At 44.7% G+C, this 26,317-nt stretch overlaps 1 protein-coding gene across 1 annotated transcript in view; it reads right to left on the bottom strand.

Annotated features, from left to right (window-relative positions):
* Window positions 1-25,738, bottom strand: part of LOC115116585 (MORC family CW-type zinc finger protein 3-like) — a 29,548-nt gene extending 3,810 nt beyond the window's left edge. The window contains exons 1-18 of the mRNA XM_065014693.1: window positions 25,641-25,738; window positions 24,365-24,437; window positions 17,863-17,995; window positions 17,247-17,479; window positions 16,895-17,051; window positions 16,427-16,568; window positions 15,581-15,709; window positions 15,094-15,213; window positions 14,869-14,966; window positions 14,548-14,655; window positions 14,326-14,454; window positions 14,036-14,110; window positions 3,474-3,516; window positions 3,202-3,315; window positions 2,924-3,080; window positions 2,750-2,834; window positions 1,427-2,594; window positions 961-1,169 (exon numbers count right to left, since the gene is read on the bottom strand). Of these exons, the coding sequence (XP_064870765.1) occupies window positions 961-1,169; window positions 1,427-2,594; window positions 2,750-2,834; window positions 2,924-3,080; window positions 3,202-3,315; window positions 3,474-3,516; window positions 14,036-14,110; window positions 14,326-14,454; window positions 14,548-14,655; window positions 14,869-14,966; window positions 15,094-15,213; window positions 15,581-15,709; window positions 16,427-16,568; window positions 16,895-17,051; window positions 17,247-17,479; window positions 17,863-17,995; window positions 24,365-24,437; window positions 25,641-25,679 (3,212 nt within the window). The 5' untranslated portion in view covers window positions 25,680-25,738. The remainder of the gene's footprint in view (window positions 1-960; window positions 1,170-1,426; window positions 2,595-2,749; window positions 2,835-2,923; window positions 3,081-3,201; window positions 3,316-3,473; window positions 3,517-14,035; window positions 14,111-14,325; window positions 14,455-14,547; window positions 14,656-14,868; window positions 14,967-15,093; window positions 15,214-15,580; window positions 15,710-16,426; window positions 16,569-16,894; window positions 17,052-17,246; window positions 17,480-17,862; window positions 17,996-24,364; window positions 24,438-25,640) is intronic.
* Between the last annotated feature and the right edge of the window lie 579 nt (window positions 25,739-26,317).

Below are 26,317 nucleotides of genomic sequence, written 5' to 3'. Positions count from 1 at the left end.
CAGGTTTTCCAATGCCTCACAAAGAAGGGAACCTATTGGTAGATGGGTATAAATACAGTTTTAAAAAAGCAGACATTGAATATCCCTTTAAGCATGGTGAAGTTATTACACTTTGGATGGTGTATCAATACACTCAGTTGCCAGAGAGGAAGGAAAATGCTCAGGGATTTCACATGACAAAACATGAATCCTGTTCGCAAATAAGGCCGTTTCTGTCCTGAAAATAAAATGCTATGATTAGGGCATATCCAACACAAACATCACAGAGTACCACACTTCATATTTCCAGGCATGGTGGTGGCTGCATCATGTTATGGGTATTCTTGTCCTTGGCAAGAACTAAAGAGTATTTTAGGATAAAACAGAATAGAGCTAAGCACAGGCAAAATCCTAGAGAAAAATCTGGTTCAGTCTGCATTCTAACAGACAATGGGAGACAAATGAACCTTTCAGCAGGACAATAAACTTAAAGTGGCTTGAAAATATATGGCAAGACTTACAAAGGCTGTCCTAGTAATGATCAGCAACCAACTTGACAGAGTTTGAAGATTTTTTAAAAACAATCATTTGCAAATATTGTACAATCCAGGTGTGCAAAGCTCTTAGAAACTTACCCAGAAAGACTCAACTGTAATCACTGCCAAAGATGATTCTAATATGTATTGACTTGGGTGTGAATAATATGTACATTTCTGTATTTATCTCTCCCTTGTGGCAAGGATAAGTAGTATAAACACTGCAGTGGGAGATAATAATTGTGCAAAAATGTCTAAAAACATGTTTTCACTGTCATGGGGTATTCTGTGGGTGAGAAAATAAAAATCATCCATTTTAAATTCAGGCTGTAACACAATAAATGGTGGAATAAGTCTAGGGGTATGAATACTTTCTAAACGCACTGGTGATCTGATGACCATACAGGAACACTGAAGGAAACAGAAGTGAAAATCTTATCCTCACGTCTGGGGTGCCTCCGAGGTGGAGCCATTAGCAGCACTAGTGGCCGCTACGTCTCCCCTCTCTGTCTGGGCAGCTGCAGCCTGAGCTGCTTCTCTCTCCTGTTTCTCTCTCTCCCACTCTTGTTTCTCCCTCCTCAGCTCCACCACGTCCAGCTGCAGCGTCTCACACTGGGACAAGAGGTTGCCCTTCTCCTCTTTCATAGCCGCCACCTGGGGGTGGGAGAGTAGACAGGGACACAAAAGGGAATGGACGGCAGATGATTATGCGGAGGAAGATAAGAAATCACATCAGATAGACAAACTGATTCATGTTCACTTACACACAGTATGATGTATTGCCCCATCACCACCTCTTCATCCTCCACACACCTGGTACATCAGGTTTACATCAAACTAGCCTTTTTCACGGTATGGTAAAATATCAACAGCATACTTATAAAGGTAGGGGGGATAAAATGGCCACTCACCTGGGAGCGTAGCATGTCACGTTCACAGTTGGCATTGCTGAGGTCCTGGAGCAGAGTGTCTACCTGTACAGCCAGCTGGTCACTGACCTTACTCCCCTCTGCCTGCTCTCGTTCTCCATCCCCTGCTCCAGTCTGACAGGCCAGGTGGGATTGCTCTCTCTTCACAGCGGCCCGGGAATGCTCCTGCATGCTGCCCTCCAGGTCATGGAGCTGGCAGGTCAGCTTGTGGACCTGTTCCTTGAACTGGTCCCTCTCATGGGCTGCAGCCTGCATGAGCTCCAGCAGCTGATCTTGCTGCTCCTGTGCCTCTGACAGGTTACGGAAGTCAATCCGAGGAAGGTCTGATGGGTCTGGGACAGATGGGCCAGCAGAGAATGGGCCTGCAGAGGATGGGCCAGCAGAGGATGGGCCTGGTGTGGATGGGCCTGGTGTGGATGGGGCTGCAGAGGACGGGCCTGCAGAGGACGGGCCTGCAGAGGAGGGGCCTGCAGAGGAGGGGCCTGGTGTGGAGGGGCCTGGTGTGGAGGGGCCTGGTGTGGAGGGGCCTGGTGTGGAGGGGCCTGGTGTGGAGGGGCCTGCAGAGGATGGGCCTGCAGAGGATGGGCCTGGTTCTGTTCTCTTCCTATCTCTTTCCTCCTTCTTCTTGTTGTCCTCTTCTTTGTTCTTCAATTTTGTCCAGTTCTCTATTCTCTCCTTCTCCTTCTCCTTTTCCACTTCCTCCTTTTTCTTTCGCTCCTCCTCCTCTTCATCCTTCACTTCGCCCCGTATGTCTGTCTGGGTGGTGATGCTCATCTGCTCTGAGGAAGGTGGTAGAGGGGAGAGGTTGGTCGCTGCGGTTCCCGTCTCCACGGAGCTTGTTCCTATGCCATTGGTCCTAACGTTGCCAGTGCCAGAAGGTGTTTCCACAGCCCTACTCTCTGACTTTACCTTGGCCATGTCAAAGGTTGCCTTCTTTGGAATAGGGGTGCTGTTTGTCTCCAAGATAACAATGTCATCGTCATCCGTGATCTCATCATCGTCATCGTCAATCGGGATGATGACTGATGGGGATGACACATTCGTCTCTGCTGCCGTTGATGCGGATCCCATAGAGGTGTTTTGGTGGAAACCGTTCACCCTGGGTCTTTTGGTGTCCCTTTCAGAGGTCATGGCCAATGTTCTCTTCATTCTACAGAGGATATGGGGGCTTATTATGCACCATTAAACAAATAATGATTATTGACAGAATTTCTCTCTCCCTTGTGGCAAGGATATGTAGTACAAACACTACGGGAGAGAGACAGAACGAGAGAAGAGAGACTACCACTCAGACAGTGGCCATACCTTGAAGGTGTTGAAGGGGCTGGAGGGGTTGAAAGAGAGCACACGCTAGAGATGATGGGCATGTGGTTGGAGGAAGGGCTGGTCCCTATGAAGTCAGAGATACATTTATATCAATACCTACATTATCAAAAACATCCCCATCAACATAACATACGCAGTTCACAGTAGACGTACCTGATTGAGTGAGGGGAGAGATCCTGAGAGGAGATGATCTGGGCCTAGCACTGAGTGGTGATGCTGTGGTAGCCCTAGTGCTCAGTGGTGCCTTCACATTAACTCTGACTGTGGGGGGAGCAGAAGCTGGAGACATCTGTACAGCTGTCCTGAAGTTCTACAAATGACAGAGGAAAGGAAGGACATGAGTAGGAAGACTGTATTGGCTGTTTTTATTCAACTAGCTAGTCCTCCTCGCCTCTGTACTAGGTGCTGCTATATGACATATCTAGACCCACCGATGTCTTTATAAGCTGCAGTTTCAGGTCCTCCTGTTGGCGCCTCAGAGCTTCGTTCTGCCGAGCCAGCGCTGCGATCCGCATCCGCTCTGCCTTCTTCTGCTCATCTTCATACTGACACACACACACACACACACCAGAGCCGGGCATTAGGACACACACAACAGGGTAGTTTGGGCAGGGTACACAAAATATAAGGTAGAACAAATCATGTGTAGGCATGAACCAGGGTGTGACACATACATAGACAGACACACACAGAAAAGGCCAACCTGTTGTCGTTTCCACTCCTGCTGCATTTTGGTGTTCCTTTCACTGTGAAATAGAGCACAGTTTAATTTGATTGAAAATGAAAAGCCATAATTGCATTAATCTCACCTGCTGACATCATACACATTCTATGGAATCGCCTATCAGGTCCGAAATGATTGGCACCCTTGATAAAGATGAGCATAAGGTTTTCAATGGGGTTCAAGTCAGGAGACCGATTTTGTCTTCAATTAACAATTTCTCGATTTTGATGTGTGCTTGGGGATATTGTCTTGCTGGAAGTTGCACTTGCGACCTCCAAGTTTCAGCCTCCAAGGGGAGGCAACCAGGTTTTTGGCTAAAATGTCCTGGTATTTGGTAAAGTTAATGATGCTGTTGACCTTAACAAGTGCCCCAGGACCAGTGGAAGCAAAATAGCACCATAACATTTACATTTTAGTCAAGATCCACCACCATATTTTACAGTAGGTATGAGGTTATTTTCTGCACATGCATCCTTATTTTGTCACCAAACCCACCACTGACTGGTGTGCATGCCCAAAGAGCTCTGTCATCTGACCATAGCACCGCTTCCAATCCAAGTGGCAATGCTGTTTATCAAACTCTAGGCATGTACATTTGTTTGTTGCTCTCAATAAAGGCTTTTTCTTGCAACCATTCCAAAGAGCCTATTGGCATGGAGGTGGCGTCTAATTGTAGATTTGGAGATGTGGTGACCCGGTAATGTGACAAAGTTTTGTAACTCTCCTACTTTGGCCCTTTTATTTGCCTCCTGAACCATCTTCCTCACTGTGCGTGGGGACAAGATACACATGCGTCCAATACTAGGCAAGCTTTACCACTCTTCCAACGGTTTTAAACTTCTAAATTGTTGCCCTAATAGGTAGTATGTATTTTTTTTGCCATTGCCAGATTTATGAAGGTCAACAACCATGTCTCTTTTCGTTTGTGAGTTCTTTTCCTTTTCCCATTGTGATGGATGACAGGGAATTTACATGCATGTCACCTAATGTTTATACCCCAGTGAAACAGGAAGCCACGAAAGGCCACAATACAGTTCCTTAAACTGAGATGAATTTACAAAAGTAGACTGAATTAAGAATTTTTATGAGTACAAATACACTGCTCAAAAAAATAAAGGGAACACTTAAACAACACAATTTAACTCCAAGTCAATCACACTTCTGTGAAATCAAACTGTCCACTTAGGAAGCAACACTGATTGAAAATAAATGTCACATGCTGTTGTGCGAATGGAATAGACAACAGGTGGAAATTATAGGCAATTAGCGAGACACCCCCAATAAAGGAGTGGTTCTGCAGGTGGTGACCACAGACCACTTCTCAGTTCCTATGCTTCCTGGCTGATGTTTTGGTCACTTTTGAAATGCTGGCGGTGCTTTCACTCTAGTGGTAGCATGAGACGGAGTCTACAACCCACACAAGTGGCTCAGGTAGTGCAGCTCATCCAGGATGGCACATCAATGCGAGCTGTGGCAAGAAGGTTTGCTGTGTCTGTCAGCGTAGTGTCCAGAGCATGGAGGCGCTACCAGGAGACAGGCCAATACATCAGGAGACGTGGAGGAGGCCAACAACCCAGCAGCAGGACCGCTACCTCCGCCTTTGAGGAGCACTGCCAGAGCCCTGCAAAATGACCTTCAGCAGGCCACAAATGTGCATGTGTCTGCTCAAACAGTCAGAAAAAGACTCCATGAGGGTGGTACGAGGGCCCGACGTCCACAGGTGGGGGTTGTGCTTACAGCCCAACACCGTGCAGGACGTTTGGCATTTGTCAGAGAACACCAAGATTGGCAAATTCGCCACTGGCGCCCTGTGCTCATCACAAATGAAAGCAGGTTCACACTGAGCACATGTGACAGACATGACAGAGTCTGGAGACGCCATGGAGAACGTTCTGCTGCCTGCAACATCCTCCAGTATGACCGGTTTGGCGGTGGGTCAGTCATGGTGTGGGGTGGCATTTCTTTGGGGGGCCGCACAGCCCTCCATGTGCTCGCCAGAGGTAGCCTGACTGTCATTAGGTACCAAGATGAGATTCTCAGACCCCTTGTGAGACCATATGCTGGTGCGGTTGGCCATGGGTTCCTCCTAATGCAAGACAATGCTAGACCTCATGTGGCTGGAGTGTGTCAGCAGTTCCTGCAAGAGGAAGGCATTGATGCTATGGACTGGCCTGCCCGTTCCCCAGACCTGAATCCAATTAAGCGCATCATGTCTCGCTCCATCACAGACTGTCCAGGAGTTGGCGGATGCTTTAGCCCAGGTCTGGGAGGAGATCCCCCAGGAGAACATTCGCCACCTCATCAGGAGCATGCTCAGGCGTTGTAGGGAGGTCATACAGGCACGTGGAGGCCACACACACTACTGAGCCTCATTTTGACTTGTTTTAAGGACATTACATCAAAGTTGGATCAGCCTGTAGTGTGGTTTTCCACTTTAATTTTGAGTGTGACTCCAAATCCAGACCTCCATGGGTTGATAAATTTGATTTCCATTGTTAATTTTTGTGTGATTTTTTGTCAGCACATTCAACTATGTAAAGAAAAAAGTATTTAATAAGAATATTTCATTCATTCAGATCTAGGATGTGTTATTTTAGTGTTCCCTTTATTTTTTTGAGCAGTGTACTTTTGACATTCTTTTTTAGAACAAAATATTACTTGTTAAACAAAATCTCTTTCTCTAAGCAATGTATATAAAATAATAAAACAATATAGCACAGTATTTTGAATTATTGTATACATAATTGTTTGTTCATCTTTATCAAGGGTGCCAATAATGGATCTGACTGTACAACGTCAACTCCTTGCCTACTGTGTTGCAAAATGAAGTGAGAACTTGCACATTAATCTGTCAAGTCAACAGTCAGGTGTAATTGCTGAAGCAGTTGGCAAAACATTTGTCCCCCACTTTAAATCTTCGACATACTTCTTATTCTTTTGCACGCTACTCCTCTTTTATTCATTTTAAATTAAGATTTTTGTCCTTATTTTTGTCCCCAATCCACTTTCATGGGATTTCCTCAACATTCTAAAAGGTCCCAGTGTGACACCACTTAACATTCCATTCACTGTAAATGCAAAAAAGCAAATTGCCACAAATTAGCTACTTCTCTGCTTTTCAAATCTGAAATCAGAACAATAATATATTCTACCGATCAATCAATATAGTGGTTTTACTAACCGTGCCAAAGATATATAAACAACTGACATTTTAAACATTTTGGTCATTTTTGGATTTCTTGGTCTACAGATCAGATTGATCTGTTACCAATCAAAAAGGACAATTGTTTGAGTAACAGCATCAACTACTTTGTCTGAACTTTTACAAACTGACATTTTAATTAAAAGTTACAGCTGTTTAAAGTGACAAAAAGTAGCTAGCTAACGTCAGCTTACAGCTCTCTCGTGTCATCATTGAGCAGCCCAAACGGAGCAGTTACTACGGATACTCACAGTGCATGGGGCAGGGCTGGGAGCTAGGGACAGACAGACCATCAGCTATAGATACTAATGAAGGAAGTTACTGTATTTCTCATTTCGGGTTAGGCAATCAGGCCTGGGTAGGGCTTGCACTAAAAAGTCACGCCCATGCAGGGCTCTAGATAGAACGTAGCACTGGTTGCATTAGCCCAGGGCTTCGGGATACAGGTGTGAATCACTACATGTATCCACACACACACTTTATTTTTGCTTGATTGAGCTTGCCTGGCTTAATGGACCAATAGAATAGTCCCAAAATTGCAAACCCTGGCCATCTGACACTCCAGGCAGGCTAGAGAAAACTCTCAAAGTACAGTATTTGAACATACAGTATTTGACACAGACTTTTCTTTCCAAACAGGTCTGAAGGAAAAGTCACACAATCTTCTGTGTCCCTGTCCGATTACGTAAATCAGACAAAATCATGTCATGAACATTTCCTGCAAATTCTATCAATTTGCTGTTTATAACTCAAAGTAGATTGAAATTGAACTAGTGACTCGACTTGTGTATCCCCCTGGGGGTAGAGGAGCTATGAGGGAATTGGTGTCCTTATCCTGACTTGTGTATCCGCCTGGGGGTAGAGGAGCTATGAGGGAATGGGTGCCCTTATCCTGACTTGTGTATCCCCCTGGGGGTAGAGGAGCTATGAGGGAATGGGTGTCCTTATCCTGACTTGTGTATCCCCCTGGGGGTAGAGGAGCTATGAGGGAATGGGTGTCCTTATCCTGACTTGTGTATCCCCCTGGGGGTAGAGGAGCTATGAGGGAATGGGTGTCCTTATCCTGACTTGTGTATCCCCCTGGGGGTAGAGGAGCTATGAGGGAATGGGTGTCCTTATCCTGACTTGTGTATCCCCCTGGGGGTAGAGGAGCTATGAGGGAGTGGGTGTCCTTATCCTGACTTGTGTATCCCCCTGGGGGTAGAGGAGCTATGAGGGAATGGGTGCCCTTATCCTGACTTGTGTATCCCCCTGGGGGTAGAGGAGCTATAAGGGAATGGGTGCCCTTATCCTGACTTGTGTATCCCCCTGGGGGTAGAGGAGCTATGAGGGAATGGGTGCCCTTATCCTGACTTGTGTATCCCCCTGGGGGTAGAGGAGCTATGAGGGAATGGGTGCCCTTATCCTGACTTGTGTATCCCCCTGGGGGTAGAGGAGCTATGAGGGAATGGGTGCCCTTATCCTGACTTGTGTATCCCCCTGGGGGTAGAGGAGCTATGAGGGAATGGGTGCCCTTATCCTGACTTGTGTATCCCCCTGGGGGTAGAGGAGCTATGAGGGAATGGGTGTCCTTATCCTGACTTGTGTATCCCCCTGGGGGTAGAGGAGCTATGAGGGAATGGGTGCCCTTATCCTGACTTGTGTATCCCCTGGGGGTAGAGGAGCTATGAGGGAATGGGTGCCCTTATCCTGACTTGTGTATCCCCCTGGGGGTAGAGGAGCTATGAGGGAATGGGTGCCCTTATCCTGTCAGTGGGTCCCTCTTCCCACTGATCCCGATTCAGCCCAGAGAGAACTTCAAGAAAAACCTGCAATCCCTCCTTGTCTTCTGTACTCTATTATCACATTTTCCATATACTGTGGTATTCTAGGAGAGTTTATTAAAAAAGTGTAGTAGTGAGAGTGTAGTTATTTCTGATAAAATGTGTGATCCGATTGCCCCACAAAAGTATGTGGACAGAGTAATGACGTTGGGCCCGGGAACTGCTATCGCCGGGCTCCCCTGCCTCAGGCGGATCGCCGGGCTCCCCTGCCTCAAACGATCTGTCAGGTTCCCGCGCCCCAGCTGACTCGACAGGTTCCCGTGCCTCAGCTGGCGTGACAGGTTCTTGCACATCAGCAGGGGTGCCGGTCCGCTCCTGAACCCCGGGTTCGTCCCCTTTGACAGCGTCCTGCAGCTGGAGCCACGCGTCGGAGGGGGTACTGTCACGTGTACTCCCTCTCTGGCCTCTAGGTCATCAGGCTGCTGATTATCCCGCACACCTGTCACAATCATCTCGCGCTCCTGCGCCTCATGACTTTCACCTGGATGGACTCCTTCACCTCCGTGATTATCTTCCCTATATCTGTCACTCCCCTTGGTTCTTTCCTCAGGTGTTATTGACTTTGATTTCATGTCGGTGCGTTGTTAGAATTACGTGTTTGTTTCGTTTATTTAAACACCCACTCCCTGAACTTGCTTCCCGCTATCATCCAGAAGGCGAGGTCAGTACAGGTGCATCAAAGCAGGGACCGAGAGACTGAAAAACAGCTTCTATCTCAAGCCCATCAGACTGTTAAACAGCCACCACTAACATTGAGCGGCTGCTGCCAACACACTGCTGCCGACTCAACTCCAGCCACTTTAATAGTGGAAATTGATGGAAATTGATGTAAAAATATATCACCAGCCACTTTAAACAATGCTACTTAATATAATGTTTACGTACCCTACATTTTTCATCTCATATGTATATGTATATACTGTACTCTATATCATCTTTATGTAATACAAGTATCACTAGCCACTTTGTTTACATACCCTACATTACTCATCTCATATGTATGTACTGTACTCGATACCATCTACTGCATCTTGCCTATGCCGTTCTGTACCATCACTCATTCATATATCTTTATGTACATAATTCTTTATCCCTAAACACTTGTGTGTATAAGGTAGTAGTTTTGGAATTGTTAGTTAGATTACTCGTTGGTTATTACTGCATTGTCGGAACTAGAAGCACAAGCATTTCACTACACTCGCATTAACATCTGCTAACCATGTGTATGTGACAAATAAATTCGATTTGACTCTCAGCACACTCTTTACAGAAAGACATTTTTGTGATCTAACTGCCCCACAATCATAATTAAATCAGGTTGATATAGTAGTCTATCAAAGTAACCAGACCAATTATATTACTAAATGTAACTGACTATATGTAACTGCGTTGCTTCTAATAGTAGATCAATGTTTTTTTTTTAACTTCTTCCACTACCACAAAAATACTTTTAAAAGAGAAAGCAAGCCCCACAACTTTACTTCATGTAAAGCTACCATCTAGTTATAATTATATTTCTTCCATCCACTCTAGAGCTTAAGCGATTTAACTTATGAATACGAAACAAACTTCTAAAACCTACAGGCTGCCCCAATTTATATTGCTTGAGACATTTGTTTGATTGCATTTATACTTTTTGTACTACAACAACCTTTAAATGAGCTCTCAATGCTTTTTAATGCCAAAAAGGCCCATAGGCTTGAATGCTAAAAAAATCTCCTTTTACCGTTTAAGCTATCAACTCCAAACCAACGTTCACACGTGCAGAATTACCTAACATTCAGAATTTCGATACCATATATACTTTTTGAACTATAAGCATTTTAATTGTTAATAAAAAAGCCCCATAGGCTTGAATGGGAAGTATTTGAATTTGCCACTGCTCATTCACCGTTTAAAGGGTAGGTAGTATAAACATAACCACATGTAACATATGGATTTGCATTAGCATACATATCAAAAGTCCCAACGCAAAGTTACCTCAACTTGAAAAATGGAAAGTATTACATCAAACCAAATCAGAATTCCTTAGAATGTCAAATTAATGTCGGAAATTAAAACAAATCGTTTGAACTCATGACTACTGATTTAAATGTAATTTCTTGTTACAAATCAGCTTGTATGGTTGTTAGCCCTACCAGCCTGCTAACGTTACATTAGCACTGTGTGTGTCAGCCAGTTGTTATCAACCCCTAGTTACAGCTAAGTTTTGAAATACATAACGGCATCGAACCAGTTATCAAATAATGTCACCGGTATACGCAGATCCTTTGTCTGCACTTCTCACGGAATTTGAACGGATTCCAGAGGCCGACCCAAAACAACGCCGCTGGAGGAGAGGGTGCCAGAGCAGGTTTCTAGTGAGGCTACACCACCCAGAGTATATTACTCGCTAACGTCCAGTCCCTAGTAGACGAAATCAAGGCAAGAGTTGCTTTCCAAAAAGATATCCGGGATTGTAACATACTCTGTTTCACGGAAACATGGTTAGCTGGGGACATGCTGTCGGAGTCGGCACAGCCAACGGGATTTTCAGTGCATCGCACCGACAGGAATTAACATCTCTCCGGTAAGAAGAAGGGCGGAGGTGTATGTTTCATGAATAATGTCTCATGGTGTAATTGTAACACACAGGAACTCAAGTCCTTTTGTTCACCTGACCTAAAAATCCTCACAAGCAAATGCCAACCGTATTATCTCCCAAGAGAACTCTCCTAGGATATCGTTACAGCCGTGTATATCTCCCCTCAAGCGGATACTAAGACGACCATCAAGGAACTTCACTGGACTTTATGCAAACTGGAAACCATATATCCCGAGGCTGCATTTATTATAGCTGGGGATTTTAACAAAGCTAATTTGAGAACAAGGCTACCTAAATTCAAATCAACATATCAATTGCAGTACACGAGTGAATAACACGCTCGACCATTGCTACCCTAACTTCCGCGATGCATACAAGGCCCTCCCCCGCCCTCCTATTGGAAAATCCGATCATGACTCCATCTTGTTGCGCCCCTCCTATAGACAGAAACTAAAACAGGAAGCGCCCGTGCTTAGGTCTATCCAACGCTGGTCTGACCAATCGGATTCCACGCTTCAAGAATGCTTCGATCTCGTGGACGGGGATATGTTCCGGGTAGCCTCAGACAATAACATTGATGTATACGCTGACTCGGTGAGTGAGTTTATAAGGAAGTGTATTGGAGATGTTCTACCCACTGTGACTATTAAAACCTAAAACCGTGGATGAATGGCGGCATTCGCGCAAAACTGAAAGCACTTACCACCGCATTTAATCATGGCAAGGCGACTGGAAACACGGCCGAATAAAAACAGTGTAGTTATTCCCTCCGCAAGGCAATCAAACAAGCAAAGCGTCTGTATAGAGACAAAGTGGAGTCGCAATTCAACGGCTCAAACACTGTATGTGGCAGGGTCTACAGGCCATCACGGACTACAAAAAGAAAACCAGCCCCGTCCCGGACATCGACGTCTCGCTTCCAGACAAATTAAACAACTTATTTAGAGCGCTTTGAGAACAACACAGAGCCACCGACGCAGCCCGCTACCAAAGACTGGGGGCTCTCCTTCTCCGTGGCAGATGTGAGTAAAACATTTAAAAGTGTTAACCCTCTCGCAAGGCTGCCAGCCCAGACGGCATCCGTAGCCGCGTCCTCAGAGCATGCGCAGACCAGGTGACTGGCGTGTTTATGGACATATTCAATCCCTGTTCCCAAGAAAGCTAATGTAACTGAACTAAATGACTATCACCCTGTAGCACTCACTTCTGTCATCATGAAGTACTTTGAGAGACTAGTCAAGGATCATATCACCTCCACCCGAACTGTCACCCGAGATCCACTCCAATTTGCTTACTGCCCCAATAGGTCCACAGACGATGCAATCACCATCACACTGCCCTGTCCCATCTGGACAAGAGGAATACCTATGTTCATTGACTATAGCTCAGCATCCAACACCATAGTACCCCACCCTGTGCAATTGGGTGCTTGACTTCCTGACGGGCCGTCCCCAGGTGGCGAAGGTAAGAAACAATAACTCCACTCTGCTGATCCTCAACACTGGAGCCTCACAAGGGTGTGTTCTCAGCTCCCACCTGTACTCCCTGTTCACCCATGACTGCGTGGCCAGGCACGGGTCCAACTCAATCATAAAGTTTGTAGACACTACAATGGTAGGCTTTATTACCAATAACGACGAGACAGCCTACATTGAGGTAAGGGCGGTCGGAGTGTGGTGCCAGGAAAATAACTTGTCACTCAATGTCAGCAAAACAAGAGATTATCGTGGACTTCAGTAAACAGCAGAGGGAGCACCCCCGTATCCACAGACGGTACAGTCGTGGAGAAGGTGGAAAGTTTTAAGTTCCTCTGTGTACATTTCACAGACAAACTGAAATGGTCCACCCACACAAACATTGTGGTGAAGAAGGCGCAGCAGCTCCTCTTCAACCTCAGGAGGCTGAAAAAATGTGGCTTGTCACCAAAAAAAACACACTAACTTTTACAGGTGCACAATTGAGAGCATCCTGTCGGGCTGTATCACCGCCTGGTACAGCAACTGCACCGTCCACAACCGCAGGGCTCTCCAGGGGGTGGTGCGATCTGCACAACGCATAACCGGGGGCAAACTACCTGCCCTCCAAGACACCTACAACACCCGATGTAACAGAAAGGCCAAAAAGATCATCGAGAACAATAACCACCGGAGCCACTGCCTGTTCACCCCACTACCATCCTGAAGGTGAGGTCAGTACAGGTGCATCAAAGCTGGGACAGAGAGACTGAAAAACAGCTTCTATCTCAAGGCCATCAGACTGTTAAACAGCCATCACTAACACAGAGAGGCGGCTGCCTACCTACAGACTTGCTATCACCTGCGTCCAGCAAAACATTTGGTAGAATTAAAATGTTTTGAACTAGAATAAATGGCCTGGCAACTACCAAATGTTACTGTGGTGGGAAAACTCGCAGCACAATGAAAACACAAGCAACTTGTGCCACGAACCAGCATGGGAAATATGGTGCCATTATTTTGCTTTCATCAACAACTCACACAAAGCACTGTTGTCAATCTAACCGCTAATGTTGGTTTTTCATTCCATGCATAGACAAAATAATGATGCATGTTTCAGCCTTAAGGTCAATTATCTGCAAATAGCCTAGATATACAGTTATGCATTGAAAATATCTTTAGATGCACTATTAATTGTTCATTATAAACTGGTTGGTTCGAGCCCTGAATGCTGATTGGCTGACAGCCGTGGTATACCACGGGTAAGACAAAACATTTTATTTATTTTTAAACTGCTCTAATTACCACGGTAACCAGTTTATAATAGCAATAAGGCACCCGTAGCAGCTAAGGGCTGCACCCAAGCACGCCGCATTGCATCATACATAAGAACAGCCCTTAGCCGTGGTATATTGGCCATATACCACTCCCCCTCGTGCCTTATTGCTTAAGTATATGGTAGATGGTTGGGTTCTCACTGTTGCTTGTAGGTTTTCTGGTATGAAGGTTGGTCATCATCGGAGTCTTCAGGCTCTTCCTCTACCATGCAGCTCCTGGAAAGGCAGGCGATAATGAATGCCTATATACTGCCGCGGCAACGTCAACACACACAGGTACACACACAAATACATACACTCCGGTCGGCAAGTAGACATGCGCACAAACAAAGACCGAGGGGGCCCAAAGGCAGGGGGAGTGGGGGGGTCACACAACATGTTACAACACTTTATAAACATGTTCATTTAATCTAGGTGGGTTCGGGACACACCTGAATTGGGGGTCGGGATTCATGTGGCAGAACCACTTCTCTGGGAGCAGTCTGCAATCAATCCCATCTGGCAGCTTTCTCCAGCGCAGGCAGGTGTCACATTGCACCCAGTTCTGGTCCGGGCGCTTCCTATGGGGGTAGAGGTACGCAGAGGAACAAGTTAGAGGAGGGATGGAGACACAGAGGAAAGGAGAAAGGAAGATGGAGGAGTGTTTTACTTACATGGTGTCTTCCACTGGTACGGTGCTGTTAGGATCTTCTTTGTCTCTTTTAAAGCGGATCTCTTTCCAGTAGTCCTCCAGCTTAACCCCTAAGTTGTTGATGGTTTTCCTGCACAAAGAAAATAAGAAATAAACTATGACAGTTCACATAGTGCCACTTTATCCAGCTAAATTATTAAAAGTACACCATCTTTAAAGTATGTGGGCAGATGGCCGCAAAACAGTCCGATTGTTTTGTTTCATTGAATGGAAAACGGTTCTTCAGGAAGTGTTCTTGAAGGGAGCACTCTCTTCTTCACCTCTATGCGGTAAGAGTCCTTACCTGTATTTGTCGGTATTGTCAAAATCTTGCTTGTTGTGGGTGGGCTCCAGAAAGTTACACTCGATAACCCCAATGACCCCGAGACCTTGGATGTTGGCCTGAAGGGGGTAGAGGTGGTTATGAGTCAGTGATGGAGGACATGAGGCATCCGATTACCACAATGGATGCCAATCATTTTTCTATTGCACAATCCACACGCCCAAACATACAAAAACACTATTTTACCTTGAGTTGAACGCCTACTCGCTCATAAGGTTTTATAAGGCGGTTCTTGTGGTACATCATGATGCCGTATTGGTCTTTGCTCTTGGTGTTGTACCCAAACGTGATGGGAATACGTCTGTTCTGGTACAGGACTTAAGGCCTCAAACAGGAAGGAGAGAAGATGACATATCCTCTTCCCTTTGTGAAAAAGACCATATTGTATCACTGTGTTGAACATGAAAATCTAGCTATGGAATGTATTGAACTAATATTAGTTAAACATAGGTAAGTGATTATTATCGCAAGCTTATAAAAGTATTGTGTCTATGGCAGTGGCTGATGGTATTTCTTGTATGTAGAGTACCCATATTTTCCTATTTCTATTTTGCCTCCAAAAGAAAACAAAATGAGTGTCTGGAGGATGTGACAACACGAACGCACAGGAAAACACAAACACGGACACACACAGGAAAGCCATCCACAGAGGCTCCTGCGTGGGGTAGGATACAACAAAGTTGGGCTTGTAATAGTCCTTAGCGATGTATGCCAGGCTCTTGGAGATGAGCTCAGTCTTCACTTTCTGCCCTCGAATGACGATCTGCATACGCGGCTTCAGGTACAGAATACTGCAGTATGCCTGAGCACACAAACAGCACATTGAGAAAATACAATAAACAGTCAAAATACAACACTAGAAAAATGGGAAATAAAATTTCACACATACAAATGATAATGCACATGTCCAGTGTTTACAAACTCTGTCCTGGGGACCCCAAGGGTTACAAACTCTGTCCTGGGGACCCCAAGGGTTACAAACTCTGTCCTGGGGACCCCAAGGGTTACAAACTCTGTCCTGGGGACCCCAAGGGTTACAAACTCTGTCCTGGGGACCCCAAGGGTTACAAACTCTGTCCTGGGGACCCCAAGGGTTACAAACTCTGTCCTGGGGACCCCAAGGGTTACAAACTCTGTCCTGGGGACCCCAAGGGTTACAAACTCTGTCCTGGGGACCCCAAGGGTTACAAACTCTGTCCTGGGGACCCCAAGGGTTACAAACTCTGTCCTGGGGACCCCAAGGGTTACAAACTCTGTCCTGGGGACCCCAAGGGTTACAAACTCTGTCCTGGGGACCCCAAGGGTTACAAATGTTGGTTTTTGCCCAAGCTTTACACAGCTGATTCAAATAATCAACTGATCATCAAGCTTCGATTATTTTTAAATCAGCTGTGTAGTGCTAGGCAAAACCGAGTTTGGAAAACACTGCACTAGTCAAAGGATAAAGTATTTGAAACTAGCTAAAGCTACGCTCTGTCGTGAGAAATGCTGTATGGAATGTCAATATACAAATACTCACACGTAGCGAGTAGTAACTCTCTGGTTTTGTGAGCAGCTCCGACCGCCTGTATTGCTCACTGGTGCTCTCCAACACATCCAACGGGATTCTGATGTCGTAACTGGATGTTGTGAAATCAAATTCTGTCTGTCCTGTTAATGTCCTGTGGACAAAAATAAACACTTACTGTATAGACTCCTACTCAACCGTTTTACATGCTCCATACTTCAAAAAGGGCCTCTGTGCCGACCCCTAATGGTGGAATTTTAGGTTTTGATTATGTTCAAGGAGAAAACTAAAGTGAAACCTACAATTCCACCAAGGGAGAAATCTGATGGCAGAGAGTGGCAATTCCAAAGGAGAAGTAACATTTGAAAGTAAATTCCACGTAGTGAAACTCAATAGTTGAGGGAGAAAGAAAGAGGGGAAAATGTCCTTATACGGACTGTGTAAGAGAGGAATACCCAGGTGTGTGTGTGTGTGTCTGACCTGCGCAGGCTCCAGATGATGATGCGTGTTCCTGAAGAGCCCATGGAGCAGGTGGAGTTGATGGCTTTGAGCTCTGTGAGCAGCTCGTTCTCCGTCTTAAAGAGAGAGTAATACAGGATGTCCTGCAGACTGGCCTTGTGCTTCTCATTCACACGGAGTGCAGAAGTCAAGGACAACACACACAGGGACAATACAACCGACAGACTATAAAATGACACCGTGTACAAGTTCATCTATAGATCACCGTTCCACCTGTCCAAACTGTTTGAAGGTGATGACAGTTTAAGCACTATGACGTGTGTGTGTGTGTGTATGTGCAGTGCGTATGTATAGTCTCTCTATAGAAGGATATACTGGTTGTGTGCAACGCGTTGGAAGGAGACAATGGGTACGATGATCTGCTCTGCTTTAATCTGTGCCAGGTAGCTCTGTGAGAGCATGCCAACATGCATGGTGTCTCCATCTAGAGACTTGGAGAACACGATGGCGTCTCGTCCCAGACGCATGGACCCCGACTTGAAACCGTTACCGTAGAGACCAATCGGGTGCTGGCCGTTTATGACTGTCTTGTCACTGTAACCGAAGCTGAGGAGGGAGAAAGATAGAGAAACATGGTGGTTTTCTATGTACATCAATCAGAAACGTGCATTCTTATAGCACAGCAGACATTCATTTGTTTTTTACTTGTCCCTGGTTTGTTCCGGGGACGTCCCTTAGGACGTTTTCTGAACATTTGTGTTTCCAGTTGTCAAGACATTACATGATGGTCCCATGGGAATGTTCTCTGGGAGGACTTCTGTAAATTCCCTGGGCGTCACGGAGGACCGAGTCAGGACGTTTTCAGGACATTTACCAGTGTCATCAGGATGTCACGTGATGGTCCCGAAGGGGGTGTTCTCCGCAGGACTTTTATCTAACCTGATTCACCCTGCTAAAGTAGTGGTAATGGTTCAGAGAACTGTCCATACCTGAGCATCTTGTGCATCTTTTCATAGTCCAGCCCATTTCCATTGTCCATGAAGATGAGGCAGTCTTGGCCTTTGAACTGGGTCTTATCAATCCAGAACTGCTTGGCATTGACATCTGGATCATAGGCATTATCTGGGGAAAAGACATGGAAATAAAGGATTTGTAAGCAAAGAGGAATATGAACAGAATAAAACAGAAATGACATTTTCCCACAAATATAGATTTTTCCACTGTTACTTTACAAATAACGAATCTCTTGCACAGTGTTTGCCACTATAGTAGACCACCCAAGCCATTTGCCCAATGCCAACACATCCACGCCAAACCAGCATAGGAGTACAAGCCAAATCACATTGCCATCTGTGTTGCTAATGCTGTGGAAAACTACCACACATCATCAGGGTTTTAGACACCCAATATAACATTAAAGCTGTGTAATGTAAAGTGTGATAGATATAATATGTCCTCCTTTGTTGCTTGTGCAACGCGGACCATTAGAACAGGCTGGCTTTGACAGCTGTCACAGAGGATGCAACCCCAGCCTCTGCTGTAGATGCAACATCCTCAAAACACTACTGGAACATTAGACTAACACAAACATGTGGTCTGGTCTCCCATCACCTACCTTCAAAATCACTCCCTCCCTCTATCCATCTCCTTTTCAAAATGTTCATCCCTACCGCCATCTTTGTACTACTATCTTCTATTGTCTAGCTCCTCCGCTCTCCGTTATTGTCTGGAGTAAGCTTGAATCCAAAGGCCTTTCCAAAGCCATACTGGCGGGGTTGGGTTGGCAGTGTGTGCAGATGGGAAACACTAGGCTGATGAAAGATATTGCTATATCCTATGCCTTTGTTGCTCCAGGTACAAAGAGAGAGAAAGAGTGGGATTGGTTAGCAAAAGTGAGGGGTGTTGAAGGAAATCAAGAATGTGAGATACTGCAACAGAGAAAGATGGAGATAAGAGACGGAGAGATTGATGGTGATAGGAGGAAACTGTATCAGAGACATGCACAGAACTGTGATGGACATCTGAGACGGTATCTGGTGACAGGCTGAATACTAAACTGGGTTGGCAGACAAACTGCAGGCTGGCAGACTGCACTGCAGCAACAGAGACCTGCCTGAGAAACGGCTCACTGCCTGATAAGCAGGGCTCCAGAAGGCAACCATTTAGTTGACCCTATAACTATCTGTGCGAGTTACATTTTTAATTGGTTACACATTCTACCTGGTCACCTCAATCAACATGTCCTATTTTTGGGCCAGATAAAACATTGACTTGGTTAAACAGTAAACTGCATTATACTCATGACTCCTTTAATGAAATGGTCTGCCCTCCTGCTGTGCCGGTTTCGCTGGGGCCACCTGCTGTAATGAGCAAGCCTCGCCCCGTGTGCCCTGAGAAATGCATTCTGATTGTATAACATTTCTAAATGTAACTGCAGAGGAAAAACAACCTTGGAAGCAACTACTGTTGTCCATGTTAAAGAGATGGACACGGGTATAGGTACAATTTGTTTTCTCATCTTTCTGTAGGTATTATTTGTATTTCTCAACTCTCAATGTTGAGCTCAAAGCACACAGTTATACAATGAAGATATTCTGAATGTGGAGCATGTGAAATGTGCATATGCCATGGCGAGTGCACTAGGCCTCATTGGAGATGAGTAGGTAGTAGACCTATTACAAAAGTGTTTTAGCACATTAAAATGTACTGTTTGATTAACATGGCTACTAGCAGTAGGTGTTTCATTTAGAGTTAGCAATCTAGCTAATGTGTTTACAGTTTTCACTTCCTCAGGTGGTGAATGAGCACCAATTGAATTACGCCCATATCTATATGTAATATTAGTGCATAAAGATAACGGAAAAATCATCTCTATTGAACCGAAAAAAACTGAAAATTCTGTAGCCCCATTTTGACAGTAAAAAAAATGCATGATATAATCACTGGATTAGATTGCATGTCAAAATATCTTGTATCATGCATTCCTGCTTAGACATGTTAGATGTAACGTGTTTATTGAAAACGATCCCAGTAGTCTACTACACACTTCTAAGTAAAGCAATGTGATTGACCTTACAATCCCTTCACAAGATGATCACTCCTATTATTTACATCGTGTGATGAATTTCTTTGGATGGTGCGACCAAATCATGGGCTGGTACTAACAACTGTAAAAGTTTGTGGCACCAGTACCACCAGGTTAAAACATTACCCTGGAGCCCAGTGATAAGGCAAAAGGATTCATCATCATGGAGGCTGAAAGTGCGTGTGGAAAAAGACCACCCCAGGGACAGGACTGCTGTGGGATAGGCTACAGGCCTAGCCCGAAGGATAAAGAGCCTTATCCAGCAGACACACTACTGTAGGCTAATTGTCAGAAACTATGGTAATATGGTTCAGAAAATATAAAAGGTCTAATCACAATGACGTCATTCGAAAGCAAATCAATGAGATGCAAAGAGAAGTGAGGAAGGCGAGCCGGGAAGGGAAGGGGACCTTGAACACCCATTAAGTTATATTCCCAAACAGTCTAGGGTATCAGAGGCATTACGGAGTGTTGGCATTCCCTCTATTTCTGACGCTCTCGGGTAGTTTGTGTGACAGAGCAGCCTAGCAGAGGGATTACGGAGTGTTGGCATTCCCTCTTTGTCTGACGCTCTCAGGTAGTTTGTGTGACAGAGCAGCCTAGCAGAGGGATTACGGAGTGTTGGCATTCCCTCTTTGTCTGACGCTCTCAGGTAGTTTGTGTGACAGAGCAGCCTAGCAGAGGGATTACGGAGTGTTGGTATTCCCTCTTTGTCTGACCGCTCTCAGGTAGTTTGTGTGACAGAGCAGCCTAGCAGAGGGATTATTTCTCAGCGTGGGTCAAATGTTCTTATATGCAACATCTATGGCTGCCAACTTGAAGAGTAGAGAAGGGAGAAAGGTAGAGAGGGGCGAGACAGGGGATTACACGGATTTAGAATGATAGTCTGAGCTTCCATTAGGTTATATTCCCACTCATTGTAGGGTTCAGAGAGCTTTAGCATTCTCTGTCCATCTTGAGTAGTTTTTGTGCCATAGCAGCCAAGAGCAATAAGTTTTTATAGTAGTCTGGAGAACGGTAGAGGCAGAGTGAGTATAGGAGGGGAGGACATGGCAGGGGAAAGACAGTGATACTCACTGAACATCAATTATGTTATATTCCCACTCACTGTAGGTTCAGAGATCTTTATCTCTTCAGTGTGTAGTCATACAGCATTGGTTTCATGTAGCATACATCAAAAAGCTACATTGCATGTTATGAAAATGTGTTGTTTCCAAAGTCACGGGTAATTACTGGTACATTTTAAAAGTTACTGAGAATATTCCCTCCCGTTGCAACCCTACTCTGGAAAACAGACATCCCCAGGGAAAGGACAGGACTGCTGTGGGTCCGTCTATAGGACTATCACTTTAAATCTGTTTCTGGGTAACCTGTGAGAATAATATTGACGAATACATGGATACGGTGACTGAGTTTAACAGGAAATGAATAGGAAATGTTGTGCCCACAGTAACTATTAAAACTTACCCAAACCCAAAACTGTGGATAGATGGCAGCATTTGCGCAAAAATGAAAGAGCAAACCACCGCATTTAAAAATGGCAAGGCGACTGGGAATATGGCCGAATACAAACAGTGTAGTTATTCCCTCTGTAATGCAAACAAACATGTAAAACGTCAGTACAGAGACAAAGTGGAGTCGCAATTCAACGGCTCAGACACGAGACGTATGTGGCAGGGTCTACAGACAATCATCGGACTACAAAGGGAAAACTAGCCATGTCGTGGATACCGACGTCTTGCACCCAGTCGGCACCAGACAGCATCTCTAGCCGCGTCCTCAGAGCATGCGCAGACAAGCTGGCCAGAGTGTTATCAGACATATTCAATCTCTCCCTATCCCAATCTGCTGTCCCCACTTGCTTTAAGATATCCACCATTGCTTTTTTGGGTACAGGAACAATGTGGTAACTGAAGATTACACGTTAACCTTATACCCTAGACTAGAGGTCGAACGATTAATTGGAATGACAGATTAATTAGGGCAGATTTCAAGTTTTCATAACAATCGGAAATCTGTATATGTAACTAGGCAGGTCAGTTTTATTTAACTAGGCATGTCAGTTAAGAACACATTCTTATTTTCAATGACAGCCTAGGAACGGTGGGTTAACTGCCCCATTCAGGGGCAGAACGACCGATTTTCACCATGTCGGCTCGGGGGATCCAATCTTGCAAATTTACAGTTAACTAGTCCAACGCTATAACCACCTGCCTCTCGTTGCACTCCACAAGGAGACTGCCTGTTATGCAAATGCAGTAAGTCCGGGTAAGTTGCTAGCTAGCATTAAACTTATCTTGTAAAAAACAATCAATCAATCATAAACACTAGTTAACTACACATTGTTGATGATATTACTAGTTTATCTAGCGTGTCCTGCATTGCATATAATCTGACTAAGCATACAAGCATCTGATTGAGCGGTGGTAGGCAGCAGCAGGCTCATAAGCATTCATTCAAACAGCACTTTTGTGCGTTTTGCCAGCAGCTCTTCGTTCTGCGTCAAGCATTGCTCTGTTTATGACTTCAAGCCTATCAACTCCCGAGATGAGGCTGGTGTAACCAAATAGAAATGGCTAGCGGGGTGCACCCTAATAGTGTTTCAAACGTCACTCGCTCTGAGACTTGGAGTGGTTGTTCCCCTTGCTCTGCATGGGTAACGCTGCTTTAAGGGTGGCTGTTGTCGTTGTGTTCCTGGTTCGAGCCCAGGGAGGAGCGAGGAGAGGGACGGAAGCTATACTGTTACACTGGCAATACTAAAGTGCCTATAAGAACATCCAATAGTCAAAGGTTAATGAATTACAAATGGTATAGAGGGAAATAGTCCTATAATTCCTATAATAACTTACAACCTAAAACTTCTTACCTGGGAATATTGAAGACATGTTTAAAGGAACCACCAGCTTTCATAGGTTCTCATGTTCTGAGCAAGGAACTTAAACATTAGCTTTCTTACATGGCACATATTGCACTTTTACTTTCTTCTCCAACACTTTGTTTTTGCATTATTTAAACCAAATTGAACATGTTTCATTATTTATTTAAGGCTAAATTTATTTTTATTGATGTATTATATTAAGTTAAAATAAGTGTTCATTCAGTTTTGTTGTAATTGTCATTATTACAAAACAAACACAGTTGACAACAGTAGTAGGCCTTAATTACCAACAATGATGAGACAGCCTACGGGGAGGAGGGTGAGGGCCCTGGGAGTGTGGTGCCAGGAAAATACCCTCTCACTCAACGTCAACAAAAGAAGCTGATCGTGGACTTCAGGAAACAGCAGGAGGGAGCACCACCCTATCCACATCAACAGGACCGCAATGGAGAAGGTGGAAAGCTTCAAGTTCTTCGGTGTACACATCACAGACAAACTGAAATGATCCACCCACACAGACAGTGTGGTAAAAAAAGGTGCAACAGCGCCTCTTCAAGCTCAGGAGGCTGAAGAAATGTGGCTTAGCACCAACTTCGACAGATGCACAATTGAGAGCATCCTATCGAGCTGTATCACCGCCTGGTACAGCAACTGCACCGCGCACAACCGCAGGGCTCTCCAGAGGGTGGTGAAGTCTGCCCAATGCATCACCGGAGGCAAACTACCTGCCCCCCAGGACACCTACAGCACCCGATGTCACAGGAAGGCCAAAAAGATAATCAAGGACAACAACCACCCGAGCCACTGCCTGTTCACCCCACTATTATCCAGAAGGAGAGGTCAGTACAGGTGCATCAAAGCTGGGACAGAGACTGAAAAACAGCTTCTATCTCAAGGCCATCGGACTGTTAAATAGCCACCACAAGCACCTTAGAGGCTGCTGCCCTATATACGTAGACTTGGATTCACTGGCCACTTTAATAATGTTTACATATTTTGCATTACTCATCTCATATGTATATACTGTATTCTATTGAATTCTATTCTACTGTCTCTTAGTCTATGCTGCTCCGACAATGCTCGTCCAAATATTTGTATATTTTCTTCATTCCTTTACTTTAGATTTGTGTATATTGTTGTGAAATTGTTAGATATTACTTGTTAGTTACTGAACTGTTGGAGCTAGAAACACAAGCAATTCGCTACACCCGCAATAACATCTGCTAAATGTGTATGTGACCAATACAATTTGATTTATAGGTCTACCCCAAGGGGAAAAAGAAGACTCATCCATTAACACTGTGGTTATGGGAAAAGAATCCCATCCAAAAATGAGATACTCAGCAGGATAAAATAGGTCACAAAATGAGCGCAGAACATTGCCACAGACTAGCCATTTTAACACCATGATGCTCAGTGATTGGATAGTAATGATTTAATGACTCACAGTTGGACACAACGATTGGACAAATATGACAGGTGACACAGGTAACTTGGCGACTGGACAGTAGGACTGATGATGACTCACCTATTAATTCAGCGATCGCGCTGAAGGGCCAGGTGTGGCTGGTGGAGTTTGTGTGGAGGAACTTGGGACAGAGCTGTTAAGGGAGGAGTAGAGTTAGCCTATGTTGATGACATTAAATTGATAAAATGTTGTATATTACCACCTCCTTCAGGAAGCATTATGTTAGGGCTATTATGTTAGGGCTACTCCATTCTCAAATGACTGACAACCATTGACTGACTAACCTACATTTGTCAATCCCCACATCATGTGAGTTTAAAGTGTGAAAAGAACACCCAATACTCACTGCCTTTACTCATCTCACACAAACCTCTCTCCATCTTAATACACCCCCCCCCCCCCTCCCTCCCTCCTGTCAAACACACACGCCTGTAGATTCAGAAGCTTCCCCAAGCACAGCCCGGGGCACATGGAGAGGATAGTCTTAAAGGATCGTCTTAAATTAGATAAGATTCATGTCCGGGTCAATATGGTCATTCTTGGCTATATGGTGGTGAAGTTAAGCTATACATCTCGCACTTCTGACCTGTGCAAGGATGAAAATAGACACCATTTCCCCATTTGAATGGCATAGGATAATTGGATGCATCAACAGCAACCATACTGTGACCGAGGAGTGGAATCACTGGGGTATATATTATAGCTATGAACTGGAGACAGCGTCCAAGATGGCCGACCGTTGTTTTCAACGTAATCTACTCACGTTCGCATACGCTGTTTCGTGGTGGTTGCCATCTGCTTTACAACGCCGTGAAAACACGCCCGTTAGGCAATCTGGCGCTTTGATTTGAACACAATTCAATCTCCCGGATTTCCGAATCTCTCGACGCAACTCGTTTTTGACAATAGTGGATGAGCGCCATTGGGCTACTCCGTGTGTGACACTGAAAAATATTGCACGTCACCACAACAACACCGCATGACATTAGATGAGGAGAAACGCCTCTACAAAGTATCTATTTTCCCCAAGTTCAGAAATACTTCTGTATTTATCTAGCAAACGACAAGATAGAAATCTCCAGCTCCGCTGGTCAAAAGATGTTCCATTTTGCATGGGGACTGGGGGTTATCAATATCGCACGCGCTAACGGCAATCAACATTCCCAAAGGATATTGGCTAGCTAGCTAACGTTAGCTAGCTCCAAAACACACATTACATTATGCGATCGAACCAACAAGACTATCACCATACTTCTAAGTTTACTGCACAGCAATTTCCGTCTAGATACAAATTCCAACAGATTACAGATACTGTAAAATATCATAATATGCTTACCGCACTTAGAGGCACTCCTCTCTGTACTTGCGACGCCATCTTCTCCGAAATGCAGAAGGGGCGTGGTCAACATGCACAAGTCCAGCGCGAGGGCACCGCCCAGCGGGACATGACCCCGCCCATAACATGCTGTTGGTGTGATAAGAATAACTTAATGTATCTGTTTAATCACGAACCAATTCATATACATTTTAAAGAAAGACACTGGCATCTTAGTACGGTTGACACCTATCTCTCGAAGTCCTGACTTCAGAGTCTGGAATTGTTCTTTGATGTTGTCGGCAAAATGCGTCGATAATGAAGGAGGCTGTGCTATTACTGGTTGGCTCTCCACTGTGTCTTTCTCAGTCAAAGACCCACACGACACAGCCCCAAGCCCCAAGCCCCACCCTTCCATTACAACTGTTGGATTTCAAATATTTGTTTGTATTATTATGTTTTATTGCATTACAGGAACATGGTACAAAACTATATACAAATATCACACGTAACAGAAAAGTAAATAATAAACAAAACCAGAGAGACACAGTAAAAGTATATTAAAGACAAGTTACATTTGGACAAATTCTGTAGACACTTATTTGATCATTTGGTATTTATATATTTTAAATCAAATAAAATTGTATTGGTCACATACACATGTTTAGCAGATGTTGTTGCGGGTGTGGCGAAATGCT

This window comes from Oncorhynchus nerka, linkage group LG3, assembly GCF_034236695.1.
Source record: "Oncorhynchus nerka isolate Pitt River linkage group LG3, Oner_Uvic_2.0, whole genome shotgun sequence".
Lineage (NCBI taxonomy): Eukaryota > Metazoa > Chordata > Actinopteri > Salmoniformes > Salmonidae > Oncorhynchus > Oncorhynchus nerka.
The sequence above is the reverse complement of the archived record's forward strand: the minus strand, read 5'-3'. Positions and strand labels throughout refer to the sequence as shown.